General features: G+C 42.6%; 1 protein-coding gene across 1 annotated transcript; it reads left to right on the top strand.

The window, feature by feature from the left end:
• Positions 1-2,888: 2,888 nt before the first annotated feature.
• LOC147221769 (tubulin beta-1 chain-like) lies at positions 2,889-5,571 on the top strand. The gene is made up of 4 exons (XM_086169185.1): positions 2,889-3,025; positions 3,936-4,044; positions 4,125-4,235; positions 4,374-5,571. Exons 1-4 carry the CDS (start codon positions 2,969-2,971, stop codon positions 5,432-5,434), a joined length of 1,338 nt encoding a protein of 445 aa, XP_086025311.1. The 5' UTR covers positions 2,889-2,968; the 3' UTR covers positions 5,435-5,571.
• The last annotated feature ends 8,138 nt before the right edge of the window (positions 5,572-13,709 follow it).

The raw sequence follows: 13,709 nt of genomic DNA, 5'->3' as shown, positions 1-13,709 counted from the left end.
AATGAAAACCTCCCTGAACTTGAATAAGAGCTATGAAGTAGACAGGATATCTCACGTAGCTGTAGCTATTGAGGCTCTTCAATGTTACATTCGGTACTTCACAAACCAAAAATGCCATACACTGCACATGAGAGAAGGAAGATGCATGCATCACTTAAATTTTTTTTTTTTTTTTTTTTAGGGGCAGCGTGGCACAGGAGGTAAAGCAATCATTCCTGGTTTGATTCCCAGTTCTTTGGAGTGTGTCAGTGTTGTTGAACAGCAAACTGAACCCCTCACTGTTCCCCTGGCAGCCTACTGCTCATGGTTCATCCATGATGGCTTCATTGCAGAAAACAAATTTCCTGAGGGATTAATAAAGGATAAATTTAAAAAAAATTAAATTAACACTTGACAGACAACCAAATGGCTCCACAGGACAGACATTTTTATAGTTCTATTTCCTATTTGAAGACTTCTGATACAATCAATTTAAATTGATAATTTGTTTTGAAGTGAGGGGAAAACAATAAAAATCAATTTTTGAAAATAAAACCAAATATTGAAAAAAATGAATGAAGTATAATATATTGGGAAAAATGTTTTATGTTTTAGCATTGTTTAAAGGATAAGATAAGATGAACTTTATTGATCGCCATAGGGGAAATTCTTTTGTCACAGCAGCCTAACAGTAATTATATAAATAATGCTGGACATAGTTTGAGATCATTTTCTAAGAGATTTAGATATCAGACCAAATAGCAGCATGACTTAGAGAAAAGTCAAAAAACATGTATTTAGACTTTTCTTGTCTGTTTAATGACCATTTTTATATCAAATATTACTATGAGGTCCTGAAACATTTGATGAATATTTCTCCTCAAGCAATCGCCCACATCAATGAGTCAGCATTAGGCTTAAGCAGTACCTGAAAGTGTTTAAATTTAACATAATAATTTGGCAGCATTATTAAAAAATTGTTGCCGCCACTGGCTGTGAGGTAAATGAGGCAACTTACCCGCTGTCAAGCCAGTAGATAGCACGAGCATCTGCTGGAATGATAGCTTCAAAACACTGTGGCAGAGACTGTGATACATCTGTTTTAGTCAGTTACACGCTGTCATTTCTGTCACCGTGTTTCAATGGAAACATATCATTTGACCTATATGTCGCGGGGATTCTAAAGAGAGATACTGTTCTTTTGGATAAAAAAATGTAAAAATTGTGTCTTTTAAATGTCACTGGCCAATAGCATGAGTGGAGAGTGATTTACACTTGTATTTAAAGCTGTCTTCGTGTGATCTAATCCCATTTTTAAAAGGCATAAACAAAGTCCAACTCATCTCTCCTGTCCCACTAAAATTGTCAAATCTAGAGCAATACATCACAGTTAACAGCTCCTTGAGGTGAACACTGGGGCTTTGCTCGTCGTTGTCCCTGTGCCAACGTGCTCTTTTTTGCACGTTAATGTCAGCAAAACCCGAAGAGGAAACTGCGCATGAGACCTGAAACACAACCAGAGACATCGGTCATTGTATCCTGACTCATCCTTTTTGACATGACAACGTCATGTAGCAAACAGACGAGGTCTTTGTGCATCAAATTACAACACCCACAGTGCGTGAACCATGAGTGTGACCTACATTCTGTTTGTGATCAGCATAGCATTGGAGTCTGTGTGACGGCACCCAGAGTGCATAGCAGCTCCCACTGACTCGGATTTAGTAAGAATCACTGTAAAGTACCATTCACTGGTCCCCACCCAACACTTTACCAGCCAGCACAATTGTAAATCTGTATAAAAATGCACGGTATGCACAATAACGTTCTAAAATCCCCATGGGTCTGTAGAAAGCGTATGTTCCCCTCTTTTGGAGAGCCTAATGGTTATGGCCACCTTTTCAGTCCTCCGAGACAGGGCTGTGGCAACTGCACCATGCAGGCATTACGGCCACATTCTTGCCTGGCATTCAGATTAACTATTAATAAGATCCTCTGCCCTCAATCCAGGACGGCGACAGTGAGGCCCGCCTTCCTCCTCAAGACTCTGTGTCAGAGTCGACTCCTTTTTGTCATTTTTATGTTCAATAACAGGTAGAACTGACCCGTGATCTGCAGATGTGGATGTTCGGGGTGTAAAGATGACTGTGTAACATGCATCTCCATGTCATTTATAGTTCGAGCAAGGTCAATTGTCTCAGAAGTTTATTACAAATATGATATCATTGGTTACTGTGACTACTGTGAAATTGGTAGTTTAATTCCAAATGTTATGTGTCCTGTTCCATAAACATGTTTTCCTCTGTGGTGTGTTACCTCAGAAATGCCACTTTTTCAGACATAAACCATCCTCTTACCATCCGCCTCATTCACCGAGCCCTTTCTGTTTTCTGTAGCTGCATTGCTGGGCAGGAAACCCACTGGTCTTTCCACACAGGAGCGTGAATCTCTGCCGCAGCCATATTCACGGTCACAGCCGGACAGCTTCCGCTAGTGAAACTTATGCTAAGGTGGACCATTGTACTTGGCCAGCAAGCCACGTGGACTTTGGACAAACGGCAGAAAACCGAGGACGGTGCAAAATGACTTGTTATTTCGAAGTATTCGAAACATGTCCACCTGTAACGGGATTCAATGTCGCCAACTGTCGCTGACATGCCGTTAAAATTACGAATTCATCTCTCCTCTGTGTCGCATTTCGAATCCGCCATCATGCGAATACTTCACCACCGTCTTCAGACACGTTAGTCCTACGTTTGAATGGAGTGAGATTGACAGTTGAATCAGACCAATGGCGAACGACTATTTGAAATACCATTGGTTTACATCTCCGTCTGTTAACGCGTGAGCCTATTATAAACCAATAGAATGTTGGCTTGTGGGGACGGAAGGCGGGCAAACTGAAATAAAACCGAGCGTTGCGCCCGGAATCACGCAGTTCCAGTAAGCCAGTAAGTCTTTGAAATCTGCTTCTACCTCCAAGAGAAAAATGAGGGAAATCGTACATCTCCAGGCCGGTCAGTGCGGAAACCAGATCGGCGCAAAGGTTCGTATATTCATGATTATATGTTGAGCTTTTACTCGTCGTGTGCTTATACAAAATAACCATTTTTACTGTTCAGAGGACGGCGCTTTGTGCCCGGTGTCCCAGAAACCACACCCTACGACTGATTGTGTCTTACCTCGGAACATTCCCTTCGAATTTTAACTGTCAATTAAATATGTCACAAAGGAATTCTCTACCAACGTAAACATTTTATTTCAAGACAGATTTTAAATGACTTTTACAGTCATTTTTTTCCCCTTAGCGCACAAATGTCAATTGTAGTGATCCGGATACCCAATTTACATATTAAACATCCAAAATGGAATATTGTTGGATATTCAGTCTTAATATCCAATTTTGTACAACTGTCGAAATAGGTTTAATGCGAAATCGGAAGCCGTGACCTTATCGAAAAATTCTTTGATGTCAATCGATGCACAAGATTTTCTTATTTAGAATTTCCGCAAGAATCAAACGATGAGTGTTCATGTATCTCCATATCTTCTATAAAATGTATATATTTCCTTTGGTATGGCTTAACGCTGTCCCATGAATGGGCCTAAATCTAATCCCGCCCATCGCCCATTGATTTGTTGAACTCTCTGTATTAGGCGGGGTTTTAGCGGACTCGTGATTGGTTAATGAAATTTGGGCGGGCTTAACGATAGGACGCAATTGGTCTGTTTCGTTATAAATTGCAGATGAGCGGCAACCCTTTTTATGAAGTTCTTCGATTATTTACCTCAAATTCTACTTCTTGGAACATGTCTTGCAGTGATGCGATGCTTTGCTCTGCCAAATGTACTACCAGCAAAGGCCTTGGTTTATATTTAGCTTCTGTTGAACTTTTCGTTTTATGAATTTACTGAATGATGGGATTTTTGAAGTTGCATCACTCATCTGCTTTTAGTTTTGGGAGGTCATCAGCGATGAGCATGGCATTGACCCAACTGGCACATACCATGGTGACAGCGACCTGCAGTTGGATCGGATCAATGTCTACTACAATGAAGCCTCAGGTAGTATGAGCTTGAATTTTAATCTACTAAAGAACCTATATGTAAAGAATTGCTTGTTCAAAGATTTTCTACATTTCTAGGTGGCAAATATGTTCCCCGTGCCGTGTTGGTTGATCTGGAGCCAGGCACCATGGACTCTGTGAGATCTGGACCTTTTGGTCAGGTCTTCAGACCAGACAACTTTGTCTTTGGTAAGGTTTTTGGGAAAATTGTTCTCTGTATTAAGAGGGCTGGTATTTCTCTCCCATTTTCTGTCATTAAAATCTAGAATGTGTCCCTGAAGATTTAGTTCAATAAAGCTTAATTTGTCTCTGCCCCCCTCCCCCCAGGGCAAAGTGGTGCTGGCAACAACTGGGCTAAGGGTCATTACACAGAGGGTGCTGAGCTGGTTGACTCCGTCCTGGATGTTGTGAGAAAGGAGGCTGAGAGCTGCGACTGCCTTCAGGGCTTCCAGCTGACCCATTCCCTGGGGGGCGGAACTGGCTCAGGGATGGGAACTCTGCTTATCAGCAAGATCCGTGAAGAGTATCCTGACCGCATCATGAATACCTTCAGTGTGGTTCCCTCCCCAAAAGTTTCAGACACTGTCGTCGAGCCCTACAACGCCACCCTGTCAGTCCACCAGCTTGTAGAAAACACAGACGAGACCTATTGCATTGACAACGAAGCGTTGTATGACATCTGCTTCCGTACCCTCAAACTCACAACCCCCTCATATGGTGACCTGAACCACCTGGTCTCTGCTACAATGAGCGGCGTGACTACATGCCTCCGGTTCCCTGGACAGCTGAACGCCGACTTGCGTAAGCTGGCTGTCAACATGGTGCCATTCCCCCGTCTGCACTTCTTCATGCCGGGCTTTGCTCCCCTCACAAGCCGAGGCAGCCAACAGTACAGGTCTCTCACTGTGCCAGAGCTCACCCAGCAGATGTTTGACGCCAAAAACATGATGGCGGCCTGTGACCCTCGCCACGGCCGCTACCTGACGGTGGCTGCCATCTTCCGTGGTCGCATGTCCATGAAGGAGGTGGACGAGCAGATGCTGAATGTGCAAAACAAAAACAGCAGCTACTTTGTTGAATGGATTCCCAACAACGTCAAGACCGCTGTTTGTGACATTCCTCCACGTGGCCTCAAGATGGCTGCAACCTTCATTGGGAACAGCACCGCTATCCAGGAGCTGTTCAAGCGCATCTCCGAGCAGTTCACCGCCATGTTCAGGCGTAAGGCTTTCCTCCACTGGTACACAGGAGAGGGTATGGATGAGATGGAGTTCACTGAGGCAGAGAGCAACATGAATGATCTGGTGTCCGAGTACCAGCAGTACCAGGATGCCACAGCTGAGGAGGAGGGAGAATTTGAGGAAGATGCTGAGGAGGACACTGCCTAAATTGCATTCTTGAAAAATATCTGTCCAGTGATGTTAGTCTTTTCCATTTTTCTGTGAGCAAGATGAGGAGCAGTTCTAAATGTCCAGTTTTCAATGTTTATCTTCAATGAAGTGTTAATAAAGTTTGCGTGAATGGACCAGAACTAGTTTTGATTGCTCAGACTCGGTCAGTGTAAGACAGCATGTACAAATAGTTGGACTGGAATGTACATGGCTATAACACCAGCTGCTTGACATTTGAAGCACGTCAATGAAAATGCTCTGCAGATTTCTAGCAGATCATCAGTGGAAACTTAAACTCCGCAACGACCACTGGGTGGCGATGTAGACCTGCTTTTGTTCAAGACTTCAACCCTTACTGGTACGTAAGTAAATGCCGAAAAAGTGATCGTGCTGAACAGGCCAGTTGTACATTGGTCGCATTGACCTGAAGCGGCCTCTGGAGGAGGAAAATACCCTTAAAGGAGTTCAGCCCCACCTGGTTTTCTTAAATTTATTGCATCAATTTCCATACATTTTTTGGGGGGGAAGAATTAACCTGCACCAGTCTGTTTCCCCAATCTCATCCCAAAAGGCATAGTCCTTTTGGTTATTCACATCTATTTAGAGTTTTTCAGCTTTACACCATTTCCTCTGGCATTAAGGTATTCCTATTTTGGACCTAGAGCATGCTTTGAAAATCAAAGTGGCTTCTAGAATTTTGCCCAACTACATTAAAACATTTTTCCCACTATTTCTGTTTTTTTTTTTTTTTTAAATATGTTTATCTCACCACATGGACGTCTGCATGTTTAGTGCATTTGTTTAATACATGTGGCTCTGAGAGGCAGTCACTCTTCCTTGATATCAGGCTCATACCTGCTTTACATACTTTTCAGTAATAGGCATGTTATTTGTATTTAAATTGTGTAATTCAATAGCTTTCCTACACACCAGCACCAGGGCACGCATGGCTAAAACGTCATTGTGCTTTCAGTGTTTCTTATGAAGTGTCTTAATACATCACAAGGGGATCAATCAAAACTTGGAGTATGGCGTTTATGTTCATTGTTAATATACTGATTTATAGCAGAGCAAAGGCATGATCAAATGCTACGATTAGTGCCTCTGTGTTCTCTGGCCATCTGGTGCTGCATATATTGTCACTGTGCATGGGAGGGGAGATAAGACTAACCATCCAGAAAGAGCCCTAACCCCACCCCCTTACATACACACACACAATCAGCTGTCTTAATTTGATTCACCCTAATGGGTCACCTCATGGATACTTGTGCTCGGCAGTGAGGCAAGTCCCAGGAACCGTGACTGTAAACACATTCATGACAAACACATAGGCACACATGACATTTGCTGTGGCATCACAGTGACTGAGCCGCAAACAGGCAACGTGACAAGGCTGATACAGGCTCCTATCGGGCCTCTCGTGTCTGCATGTTGCAACATGTGCAGGTGGGACTTCCTGTCCCCTGCACAGAGGGGTTTGATTTGCAGACAGTTGCACTGGAATGGACGTTGTGAGGTTAAGAAGAAATGCAGGCCACCTCACTGTATTTGGACTCCTTTTTTTTCCTTAAAGATGTTGCACAGAAATAAAGTGTAAGGGGAGGCTCATAATATTCCCAAGAGGATACATTGTCAGTGTCAAATCATCATTGTCGTCTCCATTATTTTTATTATTTTATGATTATTGGCAATATATATATATATACATAGATATAGTTATCTTTGTTTTGAATAATAATCAAACATTTTTATTATAACAATAACGACAATATTAACTATAATGTACAATTTACAGTTTTTTGACAAATGCGTGTTTTGAAAAAAAAAGCAACAACCTAGAATAAGAATGAGAAATGAGACTATACCACAAATATTTTTCACATTTTGTCATGATGCTTTTCTGATCTCTCCTTTTTCTTGCTTTGCTGAAACAATTGTACTCATATTTTTATTAATTTCTGTTTGAAATGTTCTTTTCTGTTGTTCTGCCTGTTCTCTGTCTTGATGGACTAGAAAGTTGGTTTATTAAAAGAAATTAGGATTGTTTCTTTTCTGCTAACAAACTTTACACCTGGTCAATGTTCTACTTCCTGTAGAAACCTGAAACAATACAAATGCTGTTCTATCAGTGAGTTAGGGGATGTTTTACAGAGGATGGTTTACATCTGCATTTCTACCATTTTGATTACATTGTGTATTTTATCATTAGCAAGATTTGATTGATCATAATTATATTGATTTTAAAAACAATAAATATGTCTCCAATTCAGTCTGCTTCCTTGAGGATATTTGCTTGTTTGTTGTCTTTAATGACAGCAACAGAACTCAAGTTCATTCATCAATCTTATGTAGTAGCCCCCTTTCTACAGGTTTAATTCTGTTCACCAATCGCTGTGTAAGTATGTTTAATTTGTGGCAACTCTGTGGTTGCTCTTGCGCTGACCCACCAGTCCAACCAGTGTTCCAACTTCGCCGTGAACGCCTTCTTCACCTGGGGCAGCAGCACTCTTGCAGCATACTACCTTTTTGTTTGCTGCTGCCTCTCTAGCTGTCCCATACTTCTTAGAATACTCGGGTATAATACGTATACAATATGTTAGGAGTCTGTAAATTATATAACAAGGAGATGCCCGATTGCCTTGTTCATCAAGCTTCAAGTGACACTGACAGGAGAGGATCAGTTTGTTTTCTGGTTATTCCAACATTACATGGATCAAAAGTCAATTTCTCTGCATGGACTCGACATACAGAGGAATCAATAAGACGTTTCTCGCAATCCCACGGTGACATGAAATTAACAAAATATTAATAATAGAGTTCAAGCTAACAGTAAAGTGCAGTAGTGCATTAAACAGTAAGCATTAAACCATAAAGTGCATGCAGATACAAACTGCTGGTCAAGTGAAAAGATGACATTTGACGGCATGAAGACCGAAGTGTAGAAATAAGGGTAACTTGAATATAGAGGGAAGCAGCAGAAGTTTTTTTCTATTTTTTTGGACAGTTCTTGTACAGTTTTTGTAAAGCTCAGATTAATGTTCTATAATTATGGACTAAATGGTACTAGAATGGTACCTTAATTTGCCCCTTTTTTGTCTGATCTTCAAATTCTATTCTCATATTACATTACATTACATTACACTACATTGCATTTGGCAGACGCTTTTATCCAAAGCGACTTACAATAGAGTCGCTTTGGAGTCGCTCCAGCGAGAAAACAGAAGTTCCATATTGGAACTTCTGTTTTCTCATACTACATGACCTTCTTTCCACATGCTGCTCCTCCCTGCCTTTCTTCCACTTTGCATACAATTTTCAATTCCTCAACTTCCGACCTGCTTGTTATTGCCGTGTATGAGTCCTCACCCCACCTATAATAGTTGCAGTGTATTTGGTCCACACATTTAAACTTATATGAGAATTATTTCATATTATGAAAATGTTCATGTTGAAATCCAAAAAACTGATTGATAATGAATAGTCCCTTTAAGGGTTTCCAGTGGTTCAAGTAGTTATGTGATTTACTTCTATAAGTTGACACACATGAACCTCAGCAGTGGATTAGTATTATGTAATGACTAAATGGTGTGTTTGAGTGTATTTGCACTACACCTCTGAAAATGCTCTCCTCACTGTATAAAAAAAAAGTCAAAATTTTAAAATGTGAATGTTTTAATGCAAATACAGAATGTGTGCCAAGAAGTATCAACGAACGTAAATATACAGCAATAATTATACAGTCTTTTATTGTCTATTGCACTTCTCTTGGGAAGAATAAAAACCTATTCAATTCACACTGACAAGTGTGAGCATCTGCTCTGCAGTAGTTGGAAAATACTTCCATTGTTGTAATTGACAGTTTTATATGTATATATAATATGTATACATGTATACATATACATATATATATATATATATATATATATATATAGAGAGAGAGAGAGAGAGAGAGAGAGAGAGAGAGAGAGAGAGAGGGAGTAGAGCCACTGCCTCTCCATATGCAGAGAAACCAGAGTTAGTGTCTCAGGCATTTGGTTAGGATGCCTCCTGGATGTCTCCCTGATGAGGTGTTCCTTGCCCTCTGTCCCGTGGAGAGGAAGCCCAGGATATGCTGGGATTCACCCAGAAGAGCCGGACAAGGTGGCCAGGGTGAGGGAAGTCTGGGCCTCTGCTTAGCTTGCTGGCCCTGGAAAAGAAGCTGGAGATGGATGGATGGATGGATGGATGGATGGATGGATGGATGGATGGATGGATGGATGGATGGATGGATACATGGATGGATGGATACATGGATGGATGGATACATGGATGGATATAAATATGTAATTCCCCACCCATCTGGACGATATGTGTCTCCTTCAGGCTCAGGTCTTCTACCAGAGGCTTGGGAGTTCGAGGGTTCTGTGTCGGATCCTAGTTTTTCCCAGGATTGTGCTTTCCTGGGGAAAGTTCTCAGATGTTCTGTCTGGAAGCTGTTGGTGCCATTGTTTCAGCTTGGGAGTTACCGCTCCAAATAACCCCATCAGTTCTTGGATCACTTTGCCATCACACCCCATATCTGCTCCAGTTCCTCTTTGAGGCCCAGGAATTTTTCCAAGCTTCTTGTGCTTGTGCCTCAAGCCCATACCTGGTGCAGATGTTTCAGTGTACGATGCTAGCCACCTGGTTATGATGCTCCCTGTATGCTATTTTTGACAGATGCTTTGACTGCTGTTATGTGCTGAATTATTTCAGGGGCATTGTTTCAAAGCCTGCAGCTTGTCTGGTATGGTGTATCTTGTGTTCAAGGCTTACTCCTGTGATGCCATGATCAATGTTTCTTTGAGCTCAGCCTTTTTTAGGCACTGTTTTCCTGGTCACTCAGCAATGTACACCTGGAAGTTTGCTATTTCCTTCTGGATAGTGGCTTGACGTCTACTTTCATTCATTCATTCATTCATTCATTCATTCAGTCATTCAGTGTCGCCCTGAGCCGGTCCCAAGCCCGGATAATTGCAGAGGGTTTCATCAGGAGGTGCCTCTGGCGTGAAGCTTTTGCCAAAACCAAACATGTGAATCAAACCTAATAATCTCATATCAGATTGTTGGGGCCGGGGTTAACAAGGACCGCCATTGGTACCAATGGATACTGAGCTACTGTAGGTCAAAGAAGGAGAGGAGGATGGTGTGTTCAGAAGCAGAGAGAGAAGAGGAAAGGCAAGAGTATGGAACTTAGAGAAGGGACTTTGAATATTGTGATGATGACAGGAAAAGGATGAGAGTTGGTTGACATGATGCAGAGAAGGAAGGGGATGAACTGTGTGTCCAGGAGACCAGGTGAAAGGGAAGTAGGGCCAGAAGCTCAGGAGCAGGTTTTAAGTTGCACTATCATGGTACTGACAGGAAGAGAAAGGGAATAGGAGTTATCTTGAAGGATGAGCTTGTTAGGAATGATCTGGAGGTGAAAAGAATGTTTCAGGTAGACTTATCTGAAACTGGAAATTGAAGGTGTGATGCTTAATGTTGTTAGTGGCTATGCCCCACAGGTGGGATGTGAGTTTGAGAAGAAGGAGAAGTTGAGGAAAGAGTTAGATGAAGCGATGCAGAATATCCCCAGACATGAGAGAGGGTAATTGCTGCAGACTTCAATGGGCATGATTGAGCACGCAAAGAAGGGGATGAAGAAGTGATGGGCAGATTTGGTATACAGGATAGGAAGGCAGAGGGACAGATGGTGGAAGACTTTTTAAAAATGATGGAAATGGCTGTAGTGACCACTTTTTCTAGAACATATGGTGACTTATAAGAGCAGAAGTAGCACTACACAGGTAGACTACATCTTGTATCGACGAGGTAACCTGAAAGAGATCAGTGACTTGTAGGTGAGAGTGTAGCCAGACAACATAGGATGGTGGTTTGTAGGATGATTCTGGTGACAAGGCAGATCAAGAGGACAAAGGTAGAGCAGAGGACAAAGTGGTGGAAGCTGAAAAAGGAGGAGTGTTGTATGGTTTTCAGGGAGGAGTTGAGAAAGGGTGTGGATGGTCAGGGAGAGCTTCCAGATGAAAGGACAACTACAGCGAGTGTTATCAGCGAGACAGGTAGAAGCGTACTTGTATCATTTGGAAGGAAAGTAGATAAGGAGACTTGGTGGTGGAATGAGGAAGTGCAGGAGTATATACAGAGAAAGCGTTAGCAAAGAAGAAGTGGGATACTTAGAGGACCAAAGAGAACAGACAGGAGTACAGGGAAATACAACGTAAGGTAAAGATAGAGCAAAGTATAGTAGCAATGGCAAAACAAAGGTCGTACGATGACCTGTATGCTCGGTTGGAAAGTAAGGAGGGAGAGAGTGATCTATACAGGTTGGCGAAACAGAGAAATAAAGATGGAAAAGATGTACAACAGGTCCAGGTGATTAAGGATAGAGAGGGAAATGTATTGCCAGATGCTTGAAGAGTGATGGGAAGATGGAAAGAGTACTTTGAAGAGCCGATGAATGTGGAAAATGAAAGAGAGGGAAGGGTAGAGGAGGTGACTACTGTAGACCCCAAAATAGCAGAGATTAGTAAAAGTGATGTGAAAAAAGCATTGAAGGGGATGAAGAGAGGAAAGGCAGTTGGTCCTGATGATATACCTGTGGAGGTCTGGAAAAGTTTCTGACTGGATTATTCAACAGACTCTTAGAGTGAGAAGATGCCTTAAGATGCCAATTTTTAAGAATAAGAGGGATGTGCAGAATTGCGGCAACTATAGAGGGATAAATTTGATGAGCCATACAATGAAGTTATGGGAAAGAGTGGTGGAAACTAGACTGAGAGCAGAGGTGAGCATTTGTGAACAACAGTATGGCTTCATGCCCAGAAAGAGTACTATAGATGCAGTATTTGCTTTGAGAATTCTAATACAGAAGTACAGAGAAGGCCAGAGGGAGCTGCATTGTGTTTAGACTGGTGTAGGACATGTATGCCAGCTATGACAGTGGTACGGTGTGCTCTAGGGGTACAGGGGGATTTCAGGCACTTGGGGTCAACAGTCTAGAGCAATGGAGAGTGTGGAAAAGAGGTTACCAGATGGGTTCAAGCAGGTTGGAATGGGTGGAGAAAATCATCAGGGGTACTATGCGATAGAAGACTTTCAGCCAGAATGAAAGGAAAGGTGTGCAGGACATCGGTGAGACAGGTGATACTATATGGCCTAGAAACAGTTAAAATGACAAAAAGAAAAGTGGCAGAGCTGGAGGTTGCATGGAGGTTGACATGAAGATGCTAAGGCACTCTTTGGGAGTAACCAGGATAGATAAGATCAGGAATGAGTCTATACATTTTATTTGAAGGCACCTTTATATGAAGGCAATCCTACAGCTGTCCATTCTTGGTGTGATTGTGAAAATTCCATAATTCTGGCAAAGTGACCTGGCCTCCTGTTCCAGTCTTTTGGAGCACTTTATCACCTGCATGGATTTCATGGATGACTTCAGATACTTTTAGGTGTTAATGGTCTGCTTGTGGACGTTATGAGCCATTGTTTAATTGATGCTGTGTCTTTTACCACCTTTCTGTTCGTGATAGGGGGAGCTGGGCTGCTAACACACACTAACTAAACGCTGGCGGATTTATCATGGCTCACCACACCTGCCTTTTCCACTGTGGTTGCTAAACAAGGTATAGATGATTTCATGGCCACTATGGGGCCATCAGTTTTCACACGGTTGTGGCGCCTTGATGTGTTAAATTTGGCCACGGCGAAGGATGAGTTTGTCACCATGGGTATAGTGAGGCGGTCCAGCAGCCCTGGGCCTTGCTGCTCCACATGGTGCCCAAGGCTGATGGGTCGTGTGGGACCTGTGGTGACCATTTGAACAACATCACCACAAATGACTGCTCTCCCATCTCCCATGTACAGGACCTCTCCATATGGCTGGTGAGTACCATTATTTTTTTGAAGGTGGATCCAGTGTGTGGCTGTGTTCCTGCATGCACAGAGAATGTGCCCAAGACTGGGCTGATCACCCCATTACGGCTTCACAACTGACATTCAGCATGTGGCTGGAAAGTGCATCCCTATTGCTGATTGTCTGTCGTATGTGCTTGTGAGTCATGTGCGCCTTCGGGTGGATTTCTCAGCTATGGCCCCTGACCAGCCCGGCGACTCAGATGTCCTTGCCCTTGGGTCAATGCACACCGGCCTCAAGCTAGAGGATGCCGTGGTGCAGGAAGGTAGTCCTGCACTCCTTTTTTGACTTCTCCACTGGCCATCCTCTCTATGTGATTCCAGTGGCCTGGCGTCATTT

This window comes from Fistularia commersonii, chromosome 22, assembly GCF_037954325.1.
Source record: "Fistularia commersonii isolate RoL2024-O1a breed Wild chromosome 22, RoL_Fcom_v1.0, whole genome shotgun sequence".
Classification (NCBI taxonomy): Eukaryota; Metazoa; Chordata; class Actinopteri; order Syngnathiformes; family Fistulariidae; genus Fistularia; species Fistularia commersonii.
The sequence above is the reverse complement of the archived record's forward strand: the minus strand, read 5'-3'. Positions and strand labels throughout refer to the sequence as shown.